General features: G+C 50.8%; 1 protein-coding gene across 10 annotated transcripts in view; it reads right to left on the bottom strand.

Moving 5' to 3' along the window:
• Positions 1-23270, bottom strand: part of DLGAP4 (DLG associated protein 4) — a 170938-nt gene that overhangs the window by 56307 nt on the left and 91361 nt on the right. Inside the window, exons 1-2 of one of the 10 annotated variants that reach the window (XM_023220569.1) lie at positions 22114-22178; positions 19354-19456 (exon numbers count right to left, since the gene is read on the bottom strand). The exons of 3 other annotated variants lie outside the window; for them this stretch is intronic. Coding sequence is in view for 1 of the 7 variants with exons in the window: in XM_023220566.1 (XP_023076334.1) it covers positions 22114-22144 (31 nt within the window). In the remaining 6 variants the exon portion in view is untranslated. Of the gene's footprint in view, positions 1-11697; positions 12134-18740; positions 18761-19353; positions 19764-22113; positions 23153-23173; positions 23246-23270 lie in introns of those variants that run through there. 6 more of the 10 variants (XM_023220573.1, XM_023220566.1, XM_023220572.2 and 3 more) reach the window with 6 other exon arrangements.

Below are 23270 nucleotides of genomic sequence, written 5' to 3'. Positions count from 1 at the left end.
TTTTTTTTTTTTTTTTTTTTTTTTTTTTTGAGACGGGGTCTCACTCTGTCAGGGCTCACTGCACCCTTGACCTCTGGGCTCAAATGATTCTCCCACCTCAGCTTCCCAAGTAGCTGGGGTCACGGGCATGCACCATCATGCCTGGTTCATTTTTCATTTTAATTTTTTTGTAGAGATGGGAACTCACTATGTTGCCCAAGCTGGTCTCAAACTCCTGGGCTCAAGCAATCCTCTGGACTTGGCCTCCAAAAGTGCTGGGATTACTGGCATGAGCCACCTTGCCCAGCCAAAGAATTTGAACGTTCCCAGCATATAGAAAAATGTTTAAGGTGATGGATATCCTAATTACTCTTACTTGATCATTACACATTATATGGATATATTACAATATCACATCTACCCTGAAAATATGTACATCTATTATATATCAACAGAAAAATCATTTGAGAAACAATCAGTGGAAAAAAAAATCAATTGGCAAAAAAACTCCTCTGCATTTTCAAATGGTGTTAATTCATAATTTTAAGAAATACAACGCAGGTACGCATGCAGCAGCAGTGGCCTGTGGCACACAAGTCTATGGACTGCTACAGCAGCTGCTCCAGACCTCTTTGCTCTTTCTAGGGCTCCAGCCCCCTCCCTTGCTCCCCAGGAAGCCTGTCCGTAAGAGCCTCCACTTAGCCCGGTGGGAACCTTGAGGTGGAGAAAGCCAGGAGGAACTTCTAGCGGTTTCTCAGTTCCAGCTGGGTGAAAGTAGAGAAAGTCCCTTTTGGCCAGAAGGCCAGGTCTGGTTTCAGGCTCTTGGCACCAGGACACAGGTGGCAGGAAAGCTATATCCAGAGTGCAAACAGCCACCCTCCTTCAGGGGCCTGGAGCAGAGGCCTGAGAGGGACCTGCTCAGTTGCCAGGGCAATGCCTCTACCCGACCCCCAGCTGCTCCTTTAGGAGAGCTGCTCACTCCCCAACTGGGGTCAAGTGTATGAGGGGCTTTTTTCCTGACATGTTGGGGCCACAAGAGTGAAGGAAGAGGTTAAGCAATGCCTCTAGGCACACCCACAGTCCAGGGTGGCAGGTCCTCAGTGGGTGGGAAGCTGTCTGCTGGCTGGGAGACTTCAGAAGCTCCCAGACATCTCCCACTGACAGAGGGCTGGACGTGAACTGGCCTAGCATGAAGCACTTTATCTATATAGGCTCACCAACTCTTCACCAGGCTTACCATTCTGATTTCAAGGAGAAAAATAAACAACAACAACAAAAAACCCCTGAGGCTCAGAGAACTGAGTAGCCCAGGATTACACAGAGAGGAAGTGGAAAAGTCAGAATCTGAGCCCAGGCTTTCCGCCCAGAACCAGTGCATTTAGCTGCTTTTTAGCCACGCCCTCCAGGGCTGGGAGTTAGGTGCCACCTGCCAGAGCCTGGCTGAGATCCTGGCCAGGCCGGTTCCCCAGTCAGGGCCTAAATGGGCCCTTTATTCCTGGGGTCCTCAGGCAGGGTTTGACTATTTCCTGACTGGGTTAGAGGGTGGCAGCTCTGGCTTTGCTGACCATGAGGACAGGGGCCTGGTGACCCCAGTGCAGAACCCCAGCACATGGCTAAGGCACCCACCCTGCCTGTGACTGCTGCTGTCCACGGTCCTCCTTCAGGTCCTGCTCCCAGACACATGGCCCCACATGCTATGACTCTCTCACCAGGAACGCCGGAACTGCTAACATGGGTTCCCAGCCACTCAGGACTTCTCCAGTGTGACTGAGTCTGGTTCTAGGGATTCCCAAGGGGGCCTGGGGAAGGCTCTTTGGACTCCCCACCCCAGGTCCCTCAGAGCAGCTCCATTTCCCCTTTTTTCTCTGTATAGAATTCCCACATGGTATTCTGGGACCTACCAGACTAATTCACTCTCTCACAGTACACATGAAAAAGGACCAGGAAGGCAAATGTACTCGCTGAGGATCTGGCAGCAGAGCACGGACCCTTGCCTGGCGCTCTGAGTGTGGGAATGTTCCTGGTTTCCCCCTAGCCCGGAGAACACAGTTCTAGGCATTCAGGGAGGCACCCTCCCATAGCTGAACTCCACCTCCTCTAGCCCCGACCACTGACCTCTAAATAGTATGTCCAAATAGCATGTAGTTTCTGAAAAACCATTTCTACCACCACTGCAACCATATCCAGTAAGCAACCTGTTAGGAAACATCTACTCCTCACCCATTCTGTATTGGAATCTGCCACAAACATCATTTTATTTATCCTCAGAGACCCACCTGCAGAGTCTGCAGTGGCCCCTGCCCTAGCCCACCCTGGACAGCTTATTACCATCATCCCTAGGAGTCCAAGCTTTAAAGAGATGGTAGCGCCCAAGCTACTGTTACTAAATCACAATCTTGTTTATCAAAGCGATAACCAACTTGGGCGGGCATGGTGATTCATGCCTGTAATCTCAGCACTTTCGGAGGCTGAGGTGGGAGGATCACTTGAGGTCAGGAGTTTGAGACCAGCCTGGCCAACATGGTGAAACCCCGTCTCTATCAAAAATACAAAAATTAGCCGGGCATGGTGTCTCATGCCAGTAATCCCAGCTACTCAGGAGGCTGAGGTGTGAGGATCACTTGAACCTGGGAGAAGGAGGTTGCAGTGAACCAAGATCACGCCACTGCACTCCAGCCTGAACAACAGAGTGAGACCCTGTCTCAAAAAACAAAAACAAAAACAAAAAATCAAAAAACCAACCCACTAGAAGCAGGTGCTAGTGAGCAGGAGAAGCTGCCCAGTTACAGAGCTGCCTCGGCTCCAGCACAGTGCAAAAACTTGACATGTGCAGCCTCTGTTTGGTCTGGTGAAGGACTGAGGGTAGAGAATATAAAATGTGGTTTTTCAAATACTGGCTCTATCATAAGAGCTTTGCTGCTACCTTTCCAAAGCCCTAAGATCCCAGAGCCTAGCCTGGGAAGTATTACTCGGAAAGAGCCTCAAAAACAACTACCTTCACTTCTGGAGGGCTGATGTCAAACCCTGGTGATAGGTCACAAAAGCCTGGCTTTCACAAACTGTCATAGGCCCTGTGTCCAGCGTGCAAAGCCAGACACTGCCAGGCCCTGTACACCTCGATTTGTGGCCTCTTTCACCATTCTGAATGACCAAGCGAATCCCAGAATAGAAATGCAGTGTTAACAAGCTCATTCACTGGGCCTGGAGTGGCAGGTGGCATATCAGGTGACAGGAGTAGGAGCCAAGATCCCTCGGCAGCCAAGAGTCGGGATGAGACGAATAGTGGAGGACTGAATGGGGAAAACCATGAGTTCACTTCAGGTCAGCAGAGGTAATGTTGCCTGCCTCTGTGCCAGACACGCCCGGGGGACAGAGACACAGGAAAGGAGAGGGATTTTTTCCCCTCAGAGCTTATATTAAGACACTGAGTTTGGGAACCCAAGTAACACAATTACACAAGAAAAGCGGCATATGTGGAAAAATGGCTTAGTGATGTCAGCAGACCACAGACACTGTTTAAGGATGCACTGTTACAGGAAAGTCACAGGATCTGAGAGGGCGCAGTCCCCACCGAACTCTGGATAATACTGAGGGTATCATAGGTAATTCCAGGCAAGGGATATCGTCAAACTGGAGCCTGATGACAGAAGGTGACCCACACAGGGAGAAGTCTCAACTCCATCCCATTCCAGCAAGTGCTTACAGAGGGAAAGCCATGCACAGTGCCAGCCACTAAGGACCCAGAATGAGCAGTCCTTGTCCTCAAGAAACCCACAGGAATGTGCAGATACGACAATGAAAAGCCTCCTCCACTGACTGGGCACTGTGGCAGTCACATGGAGTTGCATGAGAAAGCCCAGGACTGACTCAACAAGTGATTAGTGTGTCTGGGACGGACTTGTCACAAATGGGGCATGTGACACATATGCACCAAAAATTGTGCTTAGCGTAAAGTGAGGGATGGCTTGGAGAGGCTAGGCTGGTCACCCTGGAGAAGAGAGACAATTTAAAAGGGCATAACGACTGTCCTCAAATCCTAAAAGACTGTCAAATACACATGTGGCCCCAGAGGGTCACACTACAATCAGAGGGAAAAAAGAAGATGGGGACTGTTAATGGGAAGTAGATTTTTCCTAATTATATAGAGGAGTTTTCTAAGAAGCAGAGCTGGCCAAAGACAGAGGAAGGGCCTAGAAAACGGCCAGCCAGGCTAGATGCAGGTAGGATGGATGCCAGGGAGGAAACTGAAGTCCCCATGGGTGTGAACTTTAAGATTCCTACTGGGCCTGAGATGCTCTTTGCCCTCCTACTTTACATCCAGTTCTGGATGTGATATCAGACATCATCTTTGCGTGCATGACATTCATAGTTCAACTTTTTTTTTGAGACAGGGTCTCACTCTGTCATCCAGGCTGGAGTGCAGTGGCGTGATCACGGCTCACTGCAGCCTTGATAGCCCGGACTCAAGCAATCCTCTCACCTCAGCCTCCCGGGTAACTGGAACCACAGGTGTGTACCACCATGCCTGGCTAATTTTTTTTAGTTTTTGTAGAGATGAGGTCTCACTATGTTGCCCAGGCTGGACTTGGACTTCTGGGCTTAAGCACTTTTCCCACCTAGGCTTCCTGAAGTGCTGGGATTACAGGCGTGAGTTACCGTGCCCAGTCAACTTTTTGTTTAGAGACAGGGTTTCACTCTGTCACCCAGGCTGGAGTACAGAGCGTGATCATAGTTCATTATAGCTTCAACTTCCTGGGCTCAAGTGATCCTCCCACATCAGCCTCCCAAGTAGCTAGGACTACAGGTATATACCACCACCCCTGACTAATTTTTTTAATTTTTATTTTTTGTAGAGACAGGGTCTCGCTACGTTGCTCAGACTGATCTCCAACTCCTGGGCTCAGGCTATCATCCCATCTTGGTTTTCCAAGTGCTGGGATTACAGGCGTGAGCCACCGTGTCTGGTCTTTTCTTCCCCCTACCTCCGGAGAATTGTTCTCAACAAACAGCGAAATACAAAAGGAGAATGTTCACACAGCCTAGCCACACAGGAAATTTTGTGAGAACTAACACCAGGGCTTCAGACAGCAAAGTCAGGAAGTAAAACACCTTCATCTGGGAAGTCTAGCTGCACAAGAGCTCCCATCTGAGATGATAAATCCATCATCAGAATATGAGATCAGCTGACACTTGCTACCCTGCCCCCTTCAAAATACCTGCTATGACAGAAACTGCCAGTAGGTTAGGAATCCCTGGAACCAGCCTTCATTCACTGCATGACTTAAGCTCCTGGGTCTGAATTTCTCTCATCTATAAAATGAGAATAATGAGGCTTGCCCTGTCCACTGCCCTAGCACTGCTGTGAGTTTCCTAAGACAGGTGGGAAAGGGCTTGGCAGGTGAGGAACTGTCATTACAATTGCCTGAGGAGCCTACACATCTCCTGAGCAAAGGGCCGACGGAGCTGCTGCCCAATCCCAGGCCCTCCGGGGACTCTGCACGCCAGAGGCTGAGGATTTCTGGCCTGGGGCAGAAATGAGGGGCCTCATCCTCTCCAAGTATTGATTTCGGGAAGGTTCATTGCCCTGCCCAGCACTCACAACCATCCAGCCCCTCCACACCATGCTGTAGTAGCACCATTCTAACAGTTTAGTGCAGAGACCACTAGCCTCTCTGCCTTGTCAATCACCCCTCTAACTCTCTATCACCCCCTTCATGCCAACACACCATGCTCAGCTTCCAGGCCTCTGTGCTGCCTGAATACCCTCTTCTTCCTCACTGATTCTGCCTCCTCCTTTAATCTCAGTTCCAGCATCACTACTGCCAAAAAGCCTTCCCTGACAGTCTTTCCAGGCCCCTGCCCTGGCTCCCTCACTGAACAATATCCCACATTCAGGCACACCACAGGCCCTTGCCCACCACATTGTTTTTACAAACCTCTTTACTCTTCTGCTTCCCCCTTTAGACCCTGAGCCTCCTGAAGGCAGGGTTGCATCCCTGTGACCTCCATTCCTGGCCCAAAAGAGGTACCCAGGTGAATGTCTGCTGACACTTAGGAGGCAGAACCCCACCCTCTGATTTCACCCGAAAAAATGACACAGACTGGTAGAGCCCTCATCCTAGAAGACTTTGAAGACTCTAAGTAGAGAAGAGTAAGAAACAACTTAGCAAGCAGATGACAGCGATGCTGGAACAAGTCTTTTTTTTTTTTTTTTTTTTGAGACGGAGTCTCGCTCTGTCGCCCAGGCTGGAGTGCAGTGGCCGGATCTCAGCTCACTGCAAGCTCCGTCTCCCGGGTTCACGCCATTCTTTCGCCTCAGCCTCCCGAGTAGCTGGGACTACAGGCGCCCGCCATCTCGCCCGGCTAGTTTTTTTTTGTATTTTTAGTAGAGACGGGGTTTCACCGTGTTAGCCAGGATGGTCTCGATCTCCTGACCTTGTGATCCGCCCGTCTCGGCCTCCCAAAGTGCTGGGATTACAGGCTTGAGCCACCGCGCCCAGCCTGGAACAAGTCTTGACTATATGTTCTCCCTCATGCCCACAGAGCCCTCCCCATTCAATTTTCCTCTCAACTACCTCTGAAAGCACAACATGGTAACATCTGGAAAGATCTCTTTGAAAGAACACCTACCAATCAGAAGGTTACCAACCACCCCATCCTGTCCACAGAACTCTGCCCCAACAATGGTATGGGGTCAGCCACACTGAGGAGGGAGTGGCTGAATATTAGTGGCTAATAATCATAGTTGCCAGATGTTTTTCACCTGCTCAGGAATTGGTGGTTATTGCAGTAGCCCAGTCACCATCTGAGGTCCTAACCTCTGCATCTTATATCTGATCCCCTCAAGGAGACGTTTTCATCATCACCCCTGTGCTACTAAGGAAAAAGGAGGCTCAGAGAGGTTGAAGGATTTGCTCGGGATCACACAGTGAGTCATGTTCTATCTGCTAACTGAGTGCAAACCCTACAGGTTTCAACCTCCAGAATGGAACCTTCACAGAATCCAGTCTCACAGTAGTAAAAATACAAGCTTGCTTCGGCAAGACTGACACATACATTCCTACAAAGCTTAGACGCTGCTGTAGAAAGACAAGTTTGTCCTCCCGCTCTGGTTGGTGGAATCTGACTATGGTACACTCTCACAAAACACCCTGAAGCCAAGCCAGCATCCCAAGAAACATCTGGAGAAAACAGACTTTACCTTGATAACACCTACCCCCTGGGAGCTGCTCTGCCCTGATGTTTTCGCAAACATACTTCCGAAGGCTTCAAACTGTCCTGCCAGACGCCTTTCTGCTCTCACAAAGAGACCTGTGACATCACTTGCCCTTCATAGTCCTTCCCCCTCCCAGGACTGCCACCCATCTGTAAAAGCAGGGGACTGCACTAGACTGGGGAGGGCACAGGTTCCACTGGGCATGCTACTTCCGGTTGATTGGTTTTGCCTGTGTTGAGAAGGTTCCTCATGCTGTATCCGGGGGTCAATGGGAGTGCTATGGTTGATGCTGTCTGCCATGGGTCCAGTATGAGGGGTAATTGCCAAGTGCAAGATATTTGCTGTCCCTGGACAAGATGATCACCATGCAAGTCATTTAGGACTCTAGTCCTATGACACAGTATTGTCCTTATCCCCTACCCAAACCTTTACCCTCTATCCTCCCTCACAGGCCCATCAACACCGGAGCTTCTTGAGAAATGTTTCAAATCCAGTAAGACGGAAAAGCAAACATCTGTTTCAAGTCTACTGTCCTTCGAAAGACTGACCAACAAGAAATCTTAAATAGCTGTAACTTGTGGAGGGTAGCTGGGTTTCAGCCCAATTTTATCAGTGAAGTGCTGTATGACCTTGGGCAAGTCACTATATCTCTGGGTCTCCACTACTTCTACAAATTGGGATCAGGAGTCCTATTTTCCTTGCATTTAACTGTGTCCAAACACTGTGCTAGGATTCTCAAGACTGCAAAGGGAAGTCTATCATCTGTCTCACTGACTCTTGAGTCATAAATATGTTGGAAAGTATTGTCCCATTTCCCAGAAGAGGAAGCTGAGGCTGAGGCAGGTGGAGGGACTTGGCCTAAATCCTAGAGCAAATAGCTAATGAAGGAATGATGCCTGGGTCCTGTGATCACATCCACAGCCTTCCTCATCCCCATTATCCTGCCTTGATAGGAGGCAGTGACCAGGCCACCAGGGGCTTTGTAACCAAGGCTACCTCTGCAGAGGAGGCTCTTCCAGATGATCAACCCCTTAGCCATTCTGCCAGGATAAGGCCACACATAAGCTTAAATGTGCATTGTGCATTAACTTGGAGAATTACCCGGGCGCAGTGGCTCATGCCTGTAATCCCAGCACTTTGGGAGGCCGAGGCAGGTGGATCACTTGAGGTCAGGAGTTCAAGACCAGCTTGGCTAACATGGTGAAACCCCTCTCTACTGAAAATACAAAAATTAGCCTGGTGTGGTGGCAGGTGCTTGTAATTCCAGCTACCTGGGAGGCTTGAATCCGGAAGGCGGAGGTTGCAGGGAGCTGAAATCGTGCCACTGTACTCCAAGCTGGGGGACAGAGACTCTGTCTCAAAAAAAAAAAAAGAAAAAAGAAAAAAAAAACTTGGAGAATTAATCACTACCGTAAGAGTTAATTATTCAGAGCATTCCCCTCAGCTGCCCTTCAAATACATCTCCTTAAAATGGGCTAGTGAGGGCCGGGCGTGGTGGCTCATGCCTGTAATCCCAGCACTTTGGGAGGCCGAGGCGGGTGGATCACCTGAGGTCAGGAGTTTGAGACTAGCCTGGCCAACATGGTGAAACCCCGTCTCTACTAAAAATACAAAAATTAATCGGGTGTGGTGGCGGTGCTTGTAATCCCAGCTACTTGGGAGGCTGAGGCACGAGAATTGCTTGAACCCGGGAGGCGAAGGTTGCAGTGAGCCGAGATTGTGCCACTGCACTCTAGCCTGGGCGACAGAGTGAGACTCTGTCTCAAAACAAGACAAAAAAAAAAACGGTTAAGATGGTCATTAACACAGTGTTAAAAATGGACGAGTGAGTGGCCCACTGAAGAACGAGCCCCAGCAGTTATCAAACTGCTTTGATTTTAGCCGGGCAAGGTGGCGCATCCCATTCCAGACCTAAAAGTCACAAATAAAATATTTAAAACTAAGCATTTTTAAAAATTTTCTGATTCAACTGTATTTGTGAGCAAGGGCTGATTAATAATCTGCGTACAATCTATTTACTGAAATTCAGCAAATGTAAATAAAAGAAAAATAATTCAAATAGAAAATAAAGATCAGAGGTGTACAAAGGCAGTAATGGATGTGTATCATAGAACCTTGGATAGGAATTGGGTAAGAGATTGTATGAGAGCCAGGCGCAGTGGCTCACGCCTGTAATCCCAGCACTTTAGGAGGCCGAGGCAGGCAGATCACGAGGTCAGGAGTTCGAGACCAGCCTGGCCAACAGGGTGAAACCCCGTCTCTACTAAAAATACAAAAATTAGCCAGGCATGGTAGCAGGCACCGTAATCCCAGCTACTCAGGAGGCTGAGGCAGGGGAATCACTTGAACCCGGCAGGCAAGGGTGCAGTGAGCCGAGATCATGCCACTACATTCCAGCCTAGGCAACAGAGCAAGACTCCATCTCAAACACTCAAAAAAAAGAAAGAAAGAAAAAGGAAGAAACATATTCACTTGCAGTACATTCATTATCACACCTCTTTAGGTTCACCGAGATCCCCAGGGTCCTGCCTGACCTTGAGACTGCTCCAGATGTAACCCCTACCTCTCCTGTTCCCTCAAGATACCCCCACCTTAGGGTAGTGACACGTCCCAGTCAGCCCCTGACTGCCTCCTTCCCATCCCCTAGTCACCTTCCCTGAGATGCCTTCCCCAATCTCTCAGCACCTATTTGTTTCTTTTAGGGCTCTCATCACAAACAGATGAGATAGTATCTTGATTATTTGTTACCTGTTGGGTGGGGACTCCAAGCTGGAGGGAAGTCAATCTTGTTCCCTAGTCTCTCCCTGGCTCCTGGCACAGCACTTGGCACTCAAGTAAATGAATGGCTGATTGTTTGGAAAGAGAAGTGGAGGTGGGGTGGGAAGGAGGGAGGAGCCCAATTCCTGCCCTCCACCCCCCCCCACCATTCCCACACACTGCTGCATGTGCCTCTCTTAAAGAAACTGCTGGGACAGCAGCAATGGTGGCAGCCCTACCTTTACTGGGTGATATCAGACAAGGCCCCTCTTCCCCACCCGACCTTGGTCTGCACTCCACAGGCAGGCAGACAACTCCTATTACTGCACCCCTGTGCAGGGCAACAGCCACATCAGGAAGCGTGGGGAAAGCAAGAAAGTTTCAGGAGAGGCTAGAACTATCAAACCTATTCTCCGCAGTCAGTAACAGGTCCTCATTACAGTCCCCAGTAGGAAACTGCCCAGATGGAGTGATGATCCTGCAGACAAAACTCTAGCTCCACATACCTGGCAGATTCTGACAGCCCTGGGTAGATTCTCCAGCCTGATCTTGGGTGTCCTGAACCCTAGACAGCCTGCCCTTCTTCCCGTTCCCTCACTCAGGGCATTCGCCTCTCCCCTACCCAGGCCACTCTCCCCCATGAGAGCCCTGCACTTGACAAACAGCCATCAAATAACTGACTCCACTCCAAGCAGCCCACCCAATCCATCTACATCTTTCCCGGCATGGGACATGGACAGTTTTTGCCTATTTCAAGTCTTCTCTTTCCCCCCGGATATCAGTAACAGCAGCAGCTGTTACTTTTTAAATGCTTCCTCTGTACTAGGCACTGTGCTTAGTGCTGTGCACACATTTCTCTTGTCCTCATGCTGGACTACAATCAGGTATTATTAGCATCTCTATTTTGCAGGTGAAGAAATAAGCCCAGAGAGGTTAAGTACCTTGTCCAAGGTCTCATGGCTCTAACTAGCAGCCCAAGAACTGAACCCCAGCAGCCCAACTCCACAGAGATGCTCTTAACTATGGGTACATATGACCTTTGGGGCGTGGATTTCCTGATCACCTACTGTATGCTCAGTGGGTGCCCTTAGAGACTGGACTCCAGCTCTGTACTTAGGGACCCTGTGACTGTGCAAAGGAGAAGAGAGGTACATAAAAATCATATTTGCTGGCCAGGCATGGTAGCTCACACCTGTAATCCTAGCACTTTGGGAGGCCAAGGCAGGCAGATTGCTTGGGCCCAGGAGTTTGAGACCAGCCTGGGTGGCATAGTGGGATATCTCTATTTTAAAAGAATCATATTTGGTCTAGCGACAAAATTGATACCATATTTGCATTGATAAGTCTGAGAATTTCCTTAGTAAAAGCACAGGAAATAGGAACTTGAGACCCCCAGCTAATCAGGTAACAGTTAATATCTGAAATACACAGGCCAACCAAAGTGGGTGTTACGATACTCTCTCACTAGCTTCCAGGAACCAAATTCAACTTAATAGCAGAGACAGAATGAGCTCCCTCCTGCTGATAAACAAAGGAGGAATCTGCAGGCCAGAGAAGGGAAGGGTCTTGCCTGAGGCCACCCATCAACTCAGTGACATAAAGAGGTGAGAAGCCAGCAGTTCCAGCTCCCCCATCCTTGGGCTTTCAGGTCATCTTGGTCCCAAAAAGAAACTATAGGAGGTAAGTGCCCACAGTGACCAAAAGTTTAAGAGTTTTCATGGTAAAGACAGGGCGCTGGCTCTTACCTTGAGGGAGGGTGAAATGCTCTGTGAAAGCTGGGTTTGGGAAGCCAGGGCTTCTTTCCCAAGCTGACAGAGGCCCAGCTCCAGCTCAGCCCTGCCCCGGAAGGACGGAGTTTAAAAGGCCTACCTGGAACCCAGCTGGGACCACACCTACATGGGGCTGACTTCACCAGGGAACCCGTCCTACTGGCTGTCTCCCAGACAGCAGTGGGCCAGGCCAGGACGCCACTGTCTGCCTGTAGCCTGGCGCCTCTCCCTGCGGGGCCCCACCCAGTCCCTGCCCCAGTCAGGCTCCCAGAGCAAGGGTGGGAGTGGGTAGAGAAAAGGCCTGCTCCCCTCCTCATGAGACCACCAGGGCCTGGGTCCCTCAGAGCCTCCCCTCAGCCTGGACTGGGTCTGAAGCGGCTGCTTCCTGCTTTGCTGTTTCTCTTTCACTTTGGTTTTTAACCCCGAAGTGAAACTTTACGACTGGAACGATTTGGGAAAGATGTTGAGAGTTAAGGACTAGGAGAGTCAAATGCCTGGCTTCTAATCTGAGCAGAAGTGAGTTGAGACCTGTCAAATTCACTGGGAGACTTGGGAGGAGACCCTCAACTTCTCCAGGCTGCAGTTTTCCCGCTGATAAAATAAGAGGGAGGAACTGAGCTAGTGATTTTTTTTTTTTTTTTTTTGAGACAGGGTCTTGCTTTGTCACCCAGGCTGGAGTGCAGTGGCACAAACAGCTCACTGCAGCCTTGACCTCCTGGGCTCAAGCAATCCTTTCGCCTCAGCCCCACAAGTAGCTAAGAGTACAGGTGTGCACCACCACACCCAACTACTTTTTGTATTTTTTATAGAGATGGGGTTTCACTATGTTGCCCAGGCTGGTCTTGAACTCCTGAGTTCAAGTGATCCACCCGTCTTGGCTTCCCAAAGTGCAGGGATAACAGGCATGAGCCACCACGCCTGGCCCCTAGGCTAGTGATTTTAAATGTCATTTTAAACTAGAAAAAAAATGATAGAACTTCCCCCTCCTCATCTGCCTCCTGCTGCCACTGGAGCTAAAATAGGAGCTGCAAGGATGATCTGCTGGGGGTGGGGGGGGCTTTTTTGGGCCATCCTGTTGGCTTGGGGGAGGAGGCAAAAGCCTGCTGGCAGTGTAGACATGCTCCTGGTCTCCCTGACCACCTCTCTTGGATCTACCAACTGAGTTCCTTTAGTCTGCACAGGTCCTAGACGTCCCAGCAACCTAGGGCAGAGCAAATTCAGGAAGCCCCTAAGTATGATCTTTTTTTTTCCCCTCTCATCTTATATGTTCTTTCAACAAAAGCCTAAGTGTGATCTTGACCCTATCTCAGCACAGCAAGAGGAGACACCTACCACTAGCTGTCCTAAAATTTCTAGCCAGAGGGCTGACCTGGCCATCTGCTAGGACTGACAATGGCTCACTGGGGAGCTGGTCTAGACTTCAGAATCTCTGCTGACTCTGGCATGCCCACTCTGTCTAAGACCACTGTAATACATTTCACGACATCTTCCCACTGGCTGGTTTACCAAATAGCCCAGGAACATGAGAAAGGCAGGAATGAGTCTCCCAACCATTCAGAAGAGGAAAACAAGTTCAGTGAAGGGCGGGGTATAGCTGTCAAGCCAGCACTGGGATTCAGGAGGATTTATTTATTTTTGGAGACAGAGTCTTGCTCTGTCACCCAGCCTGGAGTGCAGTGGCATAATCTCAGCTCATTGAAACCTCCGCCTCCCGGGTTCAAGTGATTCTCCTGCCTCAGCCTCCTGAGTATCTGGGACTGAAGACACCTACCACCATGCCCGGCTGATTTTTGTATTTTTAGTAGAGACGGGGTTTCACCATATTGGCCAGGCTGGTCTCAAACTCCTGACCTTGTGATCTGCCTGCCTTGGCCTCCCAAAGTGCTGGGATTACAGGCGTGAGCCACCATGACTGGCAAGGTCAGTAAATATTTGAATGAGCTCACTGGCGCCGCCGTTGCCAAACAGGTACAGCACAAGAGGAGCTCATGGAAGAAACAAATTTGAATCTGGAGGTTAAGGCGGGGTGCCTTTTAAAATATACACATTTTCAGAATGAAAAAGAAGGCAATTAAAAAATATAAGACAAAATTTTAAGTGCACAGACTCTTGGAAAGAGCAATTCCGTGTGCAGGAATGGCTCCAACAGCTACACATGCACCCGTGCATGGAGACACATAGGAAAGGGTGTTTACTGCAGCCCTGTTTATAGCAGCAAGACCGAGAACAAGCTAAACATCCTTGAGTAAAGGACAAACAACTGGTGGTCTATGTGTCAATGGAAAGCCACATGCTCAGGAGCAAAGGTGGTCACGAACCTGTATGTGCCCGCCAAGAATAACCTGCAACAGAGACTTACATGAAAAATGCAAGGTATAGAAAAGCAGAGAGAAAATATGCTGTTTAAGTAATAAAAAGGGATGTTACTGACAATAGCTGCACATGGATGCTGAGTATTTCTATAAGGAAACCTCAAGACCGGTCACAGTGATCAGGTGTCTGGGAAGGACAGGGACTAATTTTTCATTGCTTTTTTTTTAACCAAGTTTGAATTTTTTTTAAACCAACATACAAGTATTGCTTTTTCAGTAAAATTATAACTTTTACACACATAAAAAACCCTCCAGCAAAATGTATCCAGAGATGACTCTTCCTAGATCTCAGGCATCAGACTCCCTGGGTTGGGAGGGGAGGCAGGACCCAGGCACCCAGATTTTGAAATGTCTCAAAGGCTGCTGGTCTAGCCTTGTAGAACAGGCAGTCAGCCTCTGAAAGTAGACTGAGACAGACTGGACACTGTGGGGCTCTGGGGCGTGGAGGAGAGTGTCAGGGAAGACTGAGGGAAAACTTGACTTTAAGGCATAGGAAAGATTTGAAGAAGGCTTTGAATGTTGAACAGGTACAGCTGGGATGAGAGTTCCTATCAGGAAGGACTGGGGAAATTAAGTGAAACTGATAAGGGAAGGGAAGGGGAAGGAATGTCTTTCAATATGGGATCCTGGCAAGTCCCTTCCCTCCGAGGTTTGGTTCCTACTCATGGGAAAGGAAGGGGCTGGGCCAGAGTCCTTTCCACACCTGATATCCTAGGACCTTACTTTATTTCATCTCATTTAATATTAAAGGTGGTGGGGTGGGTCCCCAGCTCAGCACATGGCCACAGAGCTCCACACCTGTGCAGAGTGTAATTAAATATTTGGAGGCTCCAGAACATTCACACCAGGATCTTATGTAAGCAGCCCTTGGGCGACATCCCCCCAGGGAGAAGGAGCAGATGGCCTTCTGCTGAGAGGCCCTTCTTCACCCTGTTAATAATTAAGCCATTACTGAAGACCTCTTTTGTTACCTTTTTTTTTTCTTTGAGACAGAGTCTTGCTCTGTTGCCCAGGCTGGAGTGCAATGGCATGATCTCAACTCATTGCAACTGCCACCTCCCGGGTTCAAGCGATTCTCCCGCCTCAGCTTCCCAAGTAGCTGGGATTACAGGCATGTACCACCACGCTTGGCTAATTTTTGTATTTTTAGTAGAGATGGGGTTTTGCCATGTTGGCCAGGCTGCTCTCAAACTCCTGACCTCAGGTGATCCGCCCACCTCAGCCTCTCAAAGTGCTGGGATTACAGGCATGAGCCACCATGCCTGGCCTCTTTTGTTACTTTGGAAGTTCGGTTTGCAGAGACTTATGCCTTGGCTTGCTTTACACCATGATGCTCCAGGCTGAGGGCTTACAGGCTGCAACAGTCTAGACCTAAGCCACAGGCCCAAACTACAGGGACCTGAAGTGGAGAGGGCCCAGGATGCAGGTTAGGAGCCTGGTGGTGGATCCTGGCTAGATCTCGGTGCTGCTGCTGCTGCTGCTGCAGACTCTGGGAGGTCAGAGAGGAAGTCTCTAAGGCAGCTCTGACTGTCAGTGTTTCCCCAGGGCCAGCTCACTGCCGGGCACAGAGCAGCACTTAATATAAATATTTATTGAATAAGTAGCTCAGCCACAGTGACCTTGGTCAAGCCTCTTTCTACCAGTGAACCTCAGTTTCCTTTTCTGAAAAACAAGGATGACAAGAATAGTAATACTTCCCAAAGCTGGATAAAGATCTACGGAGATAATGTATATAAAAGTACTCTGCAAATCAAAACAGGCTAAACAAATATTAAAGATCCAGAACCAATGTGCTGAAAACAAAACAAAAAGAATGAATATACGCGAGAACGAGCAAATTTACGAGAAAGCACCTGGCTCTAGATGATCATCATATGAATTACTACAATGAAAAGGGATGGCATACGTCACTCTAGTCCACTGTTCCAAAGTCCAAATAGCATTTCTCAGGCCATCTCTGTTCCAAAGGAGCACAAAAATCTCTCCTCAAAACCTCTATCCAGATTTTGGTATGAAGAACATGGTTACAGTTACAACTGTAACCTGCATACCGCTGGGCTCAGAGAGTATCTGCCAAAGCAAACTGGCATACAGATGCTGGGGTCTGCTGGAGGCAAGGGAGCAGCGGGGTGAGGGGCGCCTGGAGGCTGTGCCTGCCATGTGGTTGCTCTGCCTTATGACCAAGTTTGTGTTCAGAGGAGTATGGGCTGCACACAGAGGAGAATGACTGGCTGGGAGACCCCGGCCAAGCCATCAGTCTCCTGGCTGTACACTGGGACCAACCATTGCTGCCTCCCATGGTAGCCACTCTGTAAGCACTAGTCCCCTTCCCTTTCCCTCTGTCCACTGGAGATTCCTGGCTGCAGCCTGAGAAATGGGTCCTAGGCTCCGTCACTTGGCTCTCCTGTGCAAGGTACCTTGGAGACAAGTCCCTTCCTGCCTTTGTGGGTGACTGATTACTGTGGCTGGGCCCCTCTCTGGTGGGGGTTAGCTGAGAATTCCAACAGGCTCAGTGGTGGACATGCCTAATATTGTGCTGGACATACACACGGCACAACTCCAGAAGCTTCTCACAGTCCAGTATGTAAAACTGCTGGCGTGAGGGTCCCTAGTTCCTCTGACCCTTCCACCTTGAAGGAATTCTAAACTGGCACCCTGACCTTCAGGATCCTTAGAAAGCAGGATTTGTGGGCTTTAAAGGACAAGAAGGCTCAGCTCCCTTGGACCCTAAAAGCAGGAGTTCCCTTTCCAAGAAGCAGAGCTGAGCTGTGGGAAGAGCCATGGTTTGGAGACAATCGGCCTTGGGTCTGAGCTACCTTTTCCTTATCTGCAAAACAGGGATGGTAAGTCCACTGCCTCTGGCTTGTTGTACAGATTTCATAAGTCCCCTTGTGGAGCCCCTGGCACAGAGCCAGGCAAACAGCAGGTACACAAGAAATGTGCTCAGACTGCTACGTCCTGCCCCAAACCAGCAACACCCAACATTTTCCCTTCTGGCCCATCAGGGTGATGGCCAGGCTTTCCTAAGGGAACACAAGCATTCTCTGCTACCCCAACTGGCTCTTCCTACTCCCACAGGCCCCACCCAAACCTCACCCTCTTGTGTCATCTGGACGCCTGCAAAGCCTCCTCCCTGTTGTCATTTTTATTCATTCCAATTTATCCAGCCTGATTCATCTTCTGGAAAAAGTTCTCCAGTTGTGCTACCTCTGCTCTAAAACCTTCCATGGCTCCCCGGTGCCTCTGTTTTTCAGCTGTTTAACACTGCCTACAACCTCCTGGCTTCGCCCAGATTTTCCAGCCAGAGCTCTGATGCCTCAGCAAAACTAGCACACTCGCTGTTTCCCTAAATGCGAACTTATCCAGCTATGCCCTCTGCCACCTCCGCCTCCCTGGAATGTCAGCACCACCCTCTGCCTCTGCAAATCCAGCCCCCCCTCAAAGGGCTCTTGTTTCCTCTGGCTCATGCTTACTTCTTCTTTCTCAGACAATGCTTTTCCTCAGCAGACACTTAATTACAGACTGTCACACAGTCTCTCATAATTGCAGGCTTGTCTTGTCAGACCATAAGTTCCTCAGGGCAGAGAGGCCTTGTCTGTCTATGAATCCCCATCCTCTCAGAGCCTGGCCCAGGGCTAGGAAGGCAGGGCCCAGAGAAGGAGGAGTTTTCCAAGCCTCATTCAGCTCCAGGACGAGTTCGCTTTGACCACTAGGGACCATTTCTCTTGCTCCTGTCCTGTGAGGAAACTGTTCACTGGCCAAACCAGACCTCAGGGCTCCAGTTCTCCATCTGGGGATCTAGGCCAGCGATGTACAGAGACGAGGGAGCCCGGGGCAGGGAGGCAGAGCTGTGGCTCTAGTCTTGTTCTGGGATCCTAGGCATCCCTCCCCATCCCTGGGCCTGCTTCTGTGCTGTGGAACAACAGCCATGTTTTAGCTCTAGAATGTGGCTTGTATTTCTCTTTAAGGTAGCCTTGGTTTCTAAGAATGGGTGGGTCTGTCTATTAACACAGCTGATTCCAGCACAGGTTGAGTGAGAAAAGGCAGCCACAGTTAGGTCTGGGAAATCTGGGAACCTGAGAGAGATTTACACCACACACTTCATCAACCTCATTACGTTCCTGTAAGGACTAGATTTCATTCCTGCTCAGGTGTTCAATTTGTTCAATTCCACAGCCCGCACCCTGGCCCAGTCTGACTTGACAGTGCCTGCTGCCAGGACCAAGTAGGGGAAGGGGGATTTACTTCTGAAAACCACCAATCCCCACACAAAACAACGCTGATGATGGTAATGACTGCCATTTCTTGAGGGGCTTTTACTACATGAGTTCTCATTTCCATCCCAATCTGACAGGGAAAACTGAGGCACAGAAAGCTGACTAATCCAAGGTCTCACAGCCACAAGCCAGGCTGTCATACAAACCCAGGATCCTCTCAGTTCAGCTTTTCCCAGGTCACAGCTGACAGGCTCTCAGCACCAGCATCCTCTAAAGGGCTGGTTTAAAAACCTAGGGGCGTTTGATTCCTGCCCCCAGATCTGCCAAATGAGTGTGTCTAGGGATGGAGCTTTTTAAAGACAAGAAATCTGAATTTTATGTATGAGAAAACTGAGGCACAGAAAGGTGACATGATCTGCCAAGGTCATACCTTAAGCATACTCAGGAGTCCTGGTGGGACTCCAGAGTCAGCAAGGAGAGACTTCCTGGGGAAGGTGGCATTTGACAGTGTGGGCCTCTAGGGGAAGAGAGGGCACTATAGGAGAAGAGGACAGCATTAACAAAGGCTGAAGCAGGAAAGGACAGGCAACAACTTCTCAAAGTGGCTAGGGGAAGGAAGAAATACATACGGAACCACAACTGCAGCTTGCCCCCAAGAGCCCATCTGAGCTTCTGGGAAGAAAGCCTGTGTGGCGTTTACAACCCGCAAGTCTCCAGCAGTGGTCCTCTGGGTGTGTCTGGTTGCTGCTCAGGATGAGAAAGCCAGGGGAGGTGGTGACTCAGTCCCCACCCAGCCTCCAGATAGCCTCCTTTTAAATTCAAGATGAGCTCAGAGACTGGGGAAATGTCAAGAAAACCCTCCTCCCAGAACAGATGGGAACAGACCCAGGGAGGTGGCCTGAGGGGGTACGCTAACAGGCAGAAGCCATAAATCTGTGGGCTGTGGAGAAGAGGCCAGGGCTCCAAGCCTGCCTGACACTGCTGTGGCTGTGGGCCCCAGAACAGGTCCTTGTCTCTCTCTGGGCCCCCTATTTTTCATTCACCTGTGAAACAGGGAGAACTCCACTGGCTTCTGACTTCCAGGCCTGTTGGTGGAGAACAATGGTCAGGAAAGAGCCTGGCTGATTACACAATGCCTCACACAGCCTGGGAGAGATGAGAAGATCACTCCTATTACTATTAGAATAGTCACAGGTGCTTTCCTAGTTGCCTGAACCCCAACCACAGGGCGTGGGGGGAGGGAGAGACTGGGCTTGTCTAGTTCCTACAAAGAGAAAAGTCACCCAGATGTTTTTGGGAAGGGAAAGTTCACATTTATTAAGTGCCTACTGTGCAACAGATTTTAAAAAATACATAACCTCATTTAATCCTCATCATAATCCTGTGGTATAAATCTTGAGCCCAGATAAGAAAACTGAAGCTCAAAGAAATAATTTGCCCAAGATTACAAACGCAGTGAATGATGGAGACTGATTAAAATCAGGCGTTTGTGGTTCTGAAACCCAGAGTTTCTACTCTCTGGAACAGTTTTTTTTTTTTTTTTTTTTTTTTTGAGACGGAGTTTTTCTTTTGTCACCCATGCTGGAGTGCAATGGCCCGATCTCAGCTCATTCGCCTCCCAGGTTCAAATGATTCTCCTGCATCAGCCTCCCAAGTAGCTGGGATTACAGGTGTGAGCCACCACGCCCGGCTAATTTTTGTATTTTTAGTAGAGGCGGGGTTTCACCATGTTGGTCAGGCTGATGTCGAACTCCTGACCTCCAGTGATCCGCCCGCCTCAGCCTCCCAAAGTGTTGGAATTACAGGTGTGAGTCACTGAGCCCGGTCGACAGGATCTCATTTTGTTACCCAGGTTGGAGTGCGGTGGCACGATCTCAGCTCACTGCCGTCTCAATCTCCTGACCTTCTGGATTCAAGCTATCCTCCTGCCTCAGCCTCCTCCAAGTAGCTGGGTTTACAAGTGCATGCCACCACACCCAGCTAATTTTTGTATTTTTTGGAGCAACAGGGTTTTGCCCTGTTGCCCAAGCTGGTCTCGAACTCCTGAGGTCAAGTGACCCGCCTGCCCTGGCCTCCCAAAGTGCTGAGATTACAGGAGTGAGCTGCTGCTCACACAATTCTTGAGGGATTCCATGATTTCAGAATCAGTCTTAGGATAAGGAATGTTATTACCATTTTATGGATTAGGAAGCTGAAGCCCAAAGGACACTGACATCCCTAAAAGTGGGTGAGATGTGGGGACTGGGATCCTGCACCCCTCACTTCCAGGCCAGGGACCAAGCCTTTCTTTCCCACTGCAAGTAGCTGAAGTAAAGCACCAAGCACAGGGCGCACAGTAAAAAGGTCAAAGGGATGTTAGAGATTGTCATTATACACCAGGGGCAGGTGATAACAGCATGACAGTGACTTCTTCAGAGGCAGTGCCATGGAACAGGACCCAGAAGTCCTGGCTCAACCCTCTGTGGGTCCTTGGTCCTTTTGGCCTCATCTCTTCATCTGTAAGACAAGGCGCTTGAACAGCTGATCTCATTCCCTGCACCAAAGTTCTAGAACATCCTAAGTTCCTTGACAGAAAACCCCAGCTCTCTGCAGAGCCTCTCTCAGCTGAGGCCTTTGTTCCCCTCCTCTGCAGGGGAAGCAGGAAAAGCAGCCAAGGCTCACAACTACAAAGTGACTTTATTCCAAGTGCCACTGTCCAAGCAGGGCCCACCCTTAAACAACAATGGGATGGAACATGGAAAATCCAACTGTCCCCCAGTACAGACATCCCGATGGACACACCCATCTATCTTTACAAACGGACTAACAAAGAGCAAGCAGGATTGGGGCCTGAATTAAGAAACAGCCGTCTCCCTGATCTATTGGAAGGGCAGGTGCATTCCCGAATAACTAGGAGGCAGTGGGGAGGAGGTTAAAGAGCCTTGGACTGTAGTATCCTAGGCCTGGATCCCTGTCCCAGCTCTGGCAGGAGCGAGCCAGCTGTTTACCCTTGGGCAAGCTCCTCTCCCTGGTCGGGGCTGTTTAAAGACAAGCTGACAGTTCACAAAGCATGTCTACAGATGTTTCATTTGATCGTCATGACAACCCCGTGAGGCCAGCACAATCATCCACTTTTTACAGATGGGGAAACTGACTTCCAGAGGACAAGGGTCTCACTCAAGATTACACAACTTGAACCTGGCAGAACCAAGGCCCCAGAGGTTAGACTGCCAAAGCCAATCCTCAGGGTGGTCAGATTAAGAAGTCCTCTCCCTGCTCATCCTGAATCGAGTCTCAGCAAGATCCAGGCAGCACAGGCCTTTGTTCACTTGTCCACTCTTGTGTTCTGCAAAGTTCTGGCCATGAACCCCACAACCCAGCTGCCTAGGAGGCTGACCATCCCCCCAAACCCCCCCTGCGAAATTTCATTACTCAAGCTGGCAAGAACGCAGCCCCCACACCCAGCCAGGGCTAAATAAACGTCCAAATGATATCACATCCTGCCGACTCCAAAATAGCCCGGCCTGCCCACAAGCGATCACAAAGTGCCAGGCCATGCGGGGCCAAGTGGGCAGGGATGCCCAGCCCGTGGTGCCCTCCACACACTCAAGCAACTAAAGCAGAAGCCTCAGAGCAGGAAGGCCCCCCACTCCCTCCTCCGCCAGACAGCCTGGCCCCTCCCTCCTTCCCCCCACCCTTTGTGGGAGGCCCCAGAGCCCCCTTGCCCCAGCGCCAGCCCTTGCCCCAGCGCCAACCCCACGGAGCCTCGGCCGCGGCCAGCCTGCGGGCCAACTCCGGCCCGACCCGGACACCCCACCACTCACATTGCTTCAAGAGCTCCAGACACAAAGCCATGAGGGCCGGATGGGGGTCAGAGACCCAGAGACCCGGCAAAGATAGAAAAAGGGAGAGGGAGACAGGGAGCAGAGAGAAGGGGAGACAGGGGGCTGGGGCAGAAAAAGCAAGGGGGGGACCAAGGGCCCCAGGCAAAGCAGCAGGCTCAAAGGGGGACCTTTAGCGCAAGAGACACAGAGTGGCCAGACCACCGAAACAGATGTGGCGGCACAGAGGGGCAGGGAGAGCAAAGCAGGGGACCCCGATCCCAAGAAGTGGGGGTGCTCGGAGACCTGACAGAGAACAAGGAGAGACAGCGACAGGCGACAAACCAGGGGAAAGCAGAGACGGGCTCCTGAAGTCAGGGAGCTGAGGACATATGGGGGAGCCCCCAAGGAGAAAGACCCCAAGGGACTTAGGAGCTCCCAGTGGATATGCGGAACACCCAGAAGAGGGAAAGCCCAGGGGGAATGGGGGCTCAGAGGAGGCGAGACCCCAGCGATGTGGGGTGCAGAACCCCCAAAGGATGTGCAAGAAGCTCACGGGGAGCCCTTGGGGAGAGTGGAAGGTGTTCTCAAGGGGAGCCCCAAAAGATATGGGGGCGCTCTGAGGGGGAGTCCCGAAGAATGGGGTCGCCCAGAAAGGGCGGCTCTGAGGGCTGAAGAGCGCTCTGAGAAGGGGACCGGAGATGGGGAGCGAGGGAGGGGCTGCGGGGGAGCGCGAGGGCAGAGACAAAGAGACAGCGAGCCGGGGAGAGACAAAGCGGGCGGAGCGGGGACACGGGCCGGAGGACTAGCGGCTGGACAGAAGGACGGAAGCGCGGACGGACGGACGAACGGACAGACGGGCAGGAGGGCGGGGGCGGGGCAGGGCCGGGACGGGCCGGGCGGGGGCGGCGCCCGTCTCCTCGCGGGGCCGCGGCTGCTCCGGGCGGCGCTGGGCGGGCCCCGGGCGTCCGGGCTGAGGAGGCGGCGGCGACGACGTGGACCGGACAGACGGACGGAGTGACGGACGGACTGGCGGCAGCTGCGGCCAGCGGCGGGCACTCACCCTCCTCCCTCACGCAGCCCGGCCCGAGGCTCCGGTTTTGTACGCCCGAGGGGCGGGGCCTCCGGGTTAAAGCCCCGCGCCTGCCCCGCCCCGCCCC

This window comes from Piliocolobus tephrosceles, chromosome 20 (assembly GCF_002776525.5).
Source record: "Piliocolobus tephrosceles isolate RC106 chromosome 20, ASM277652v3, whole genome shotgun sequence".
Lineage (NCBI taxonomy): Eukaryota > Metazoa > Chordata > Mammalia > Primates > Cercopithecidae > Piliocolobus > Piliocolobus tephrosceles.
Note: the sequence above shows the minus strand (reverse complement) of the source record. Positions and strands in the feature narration are given on the sequence as shown.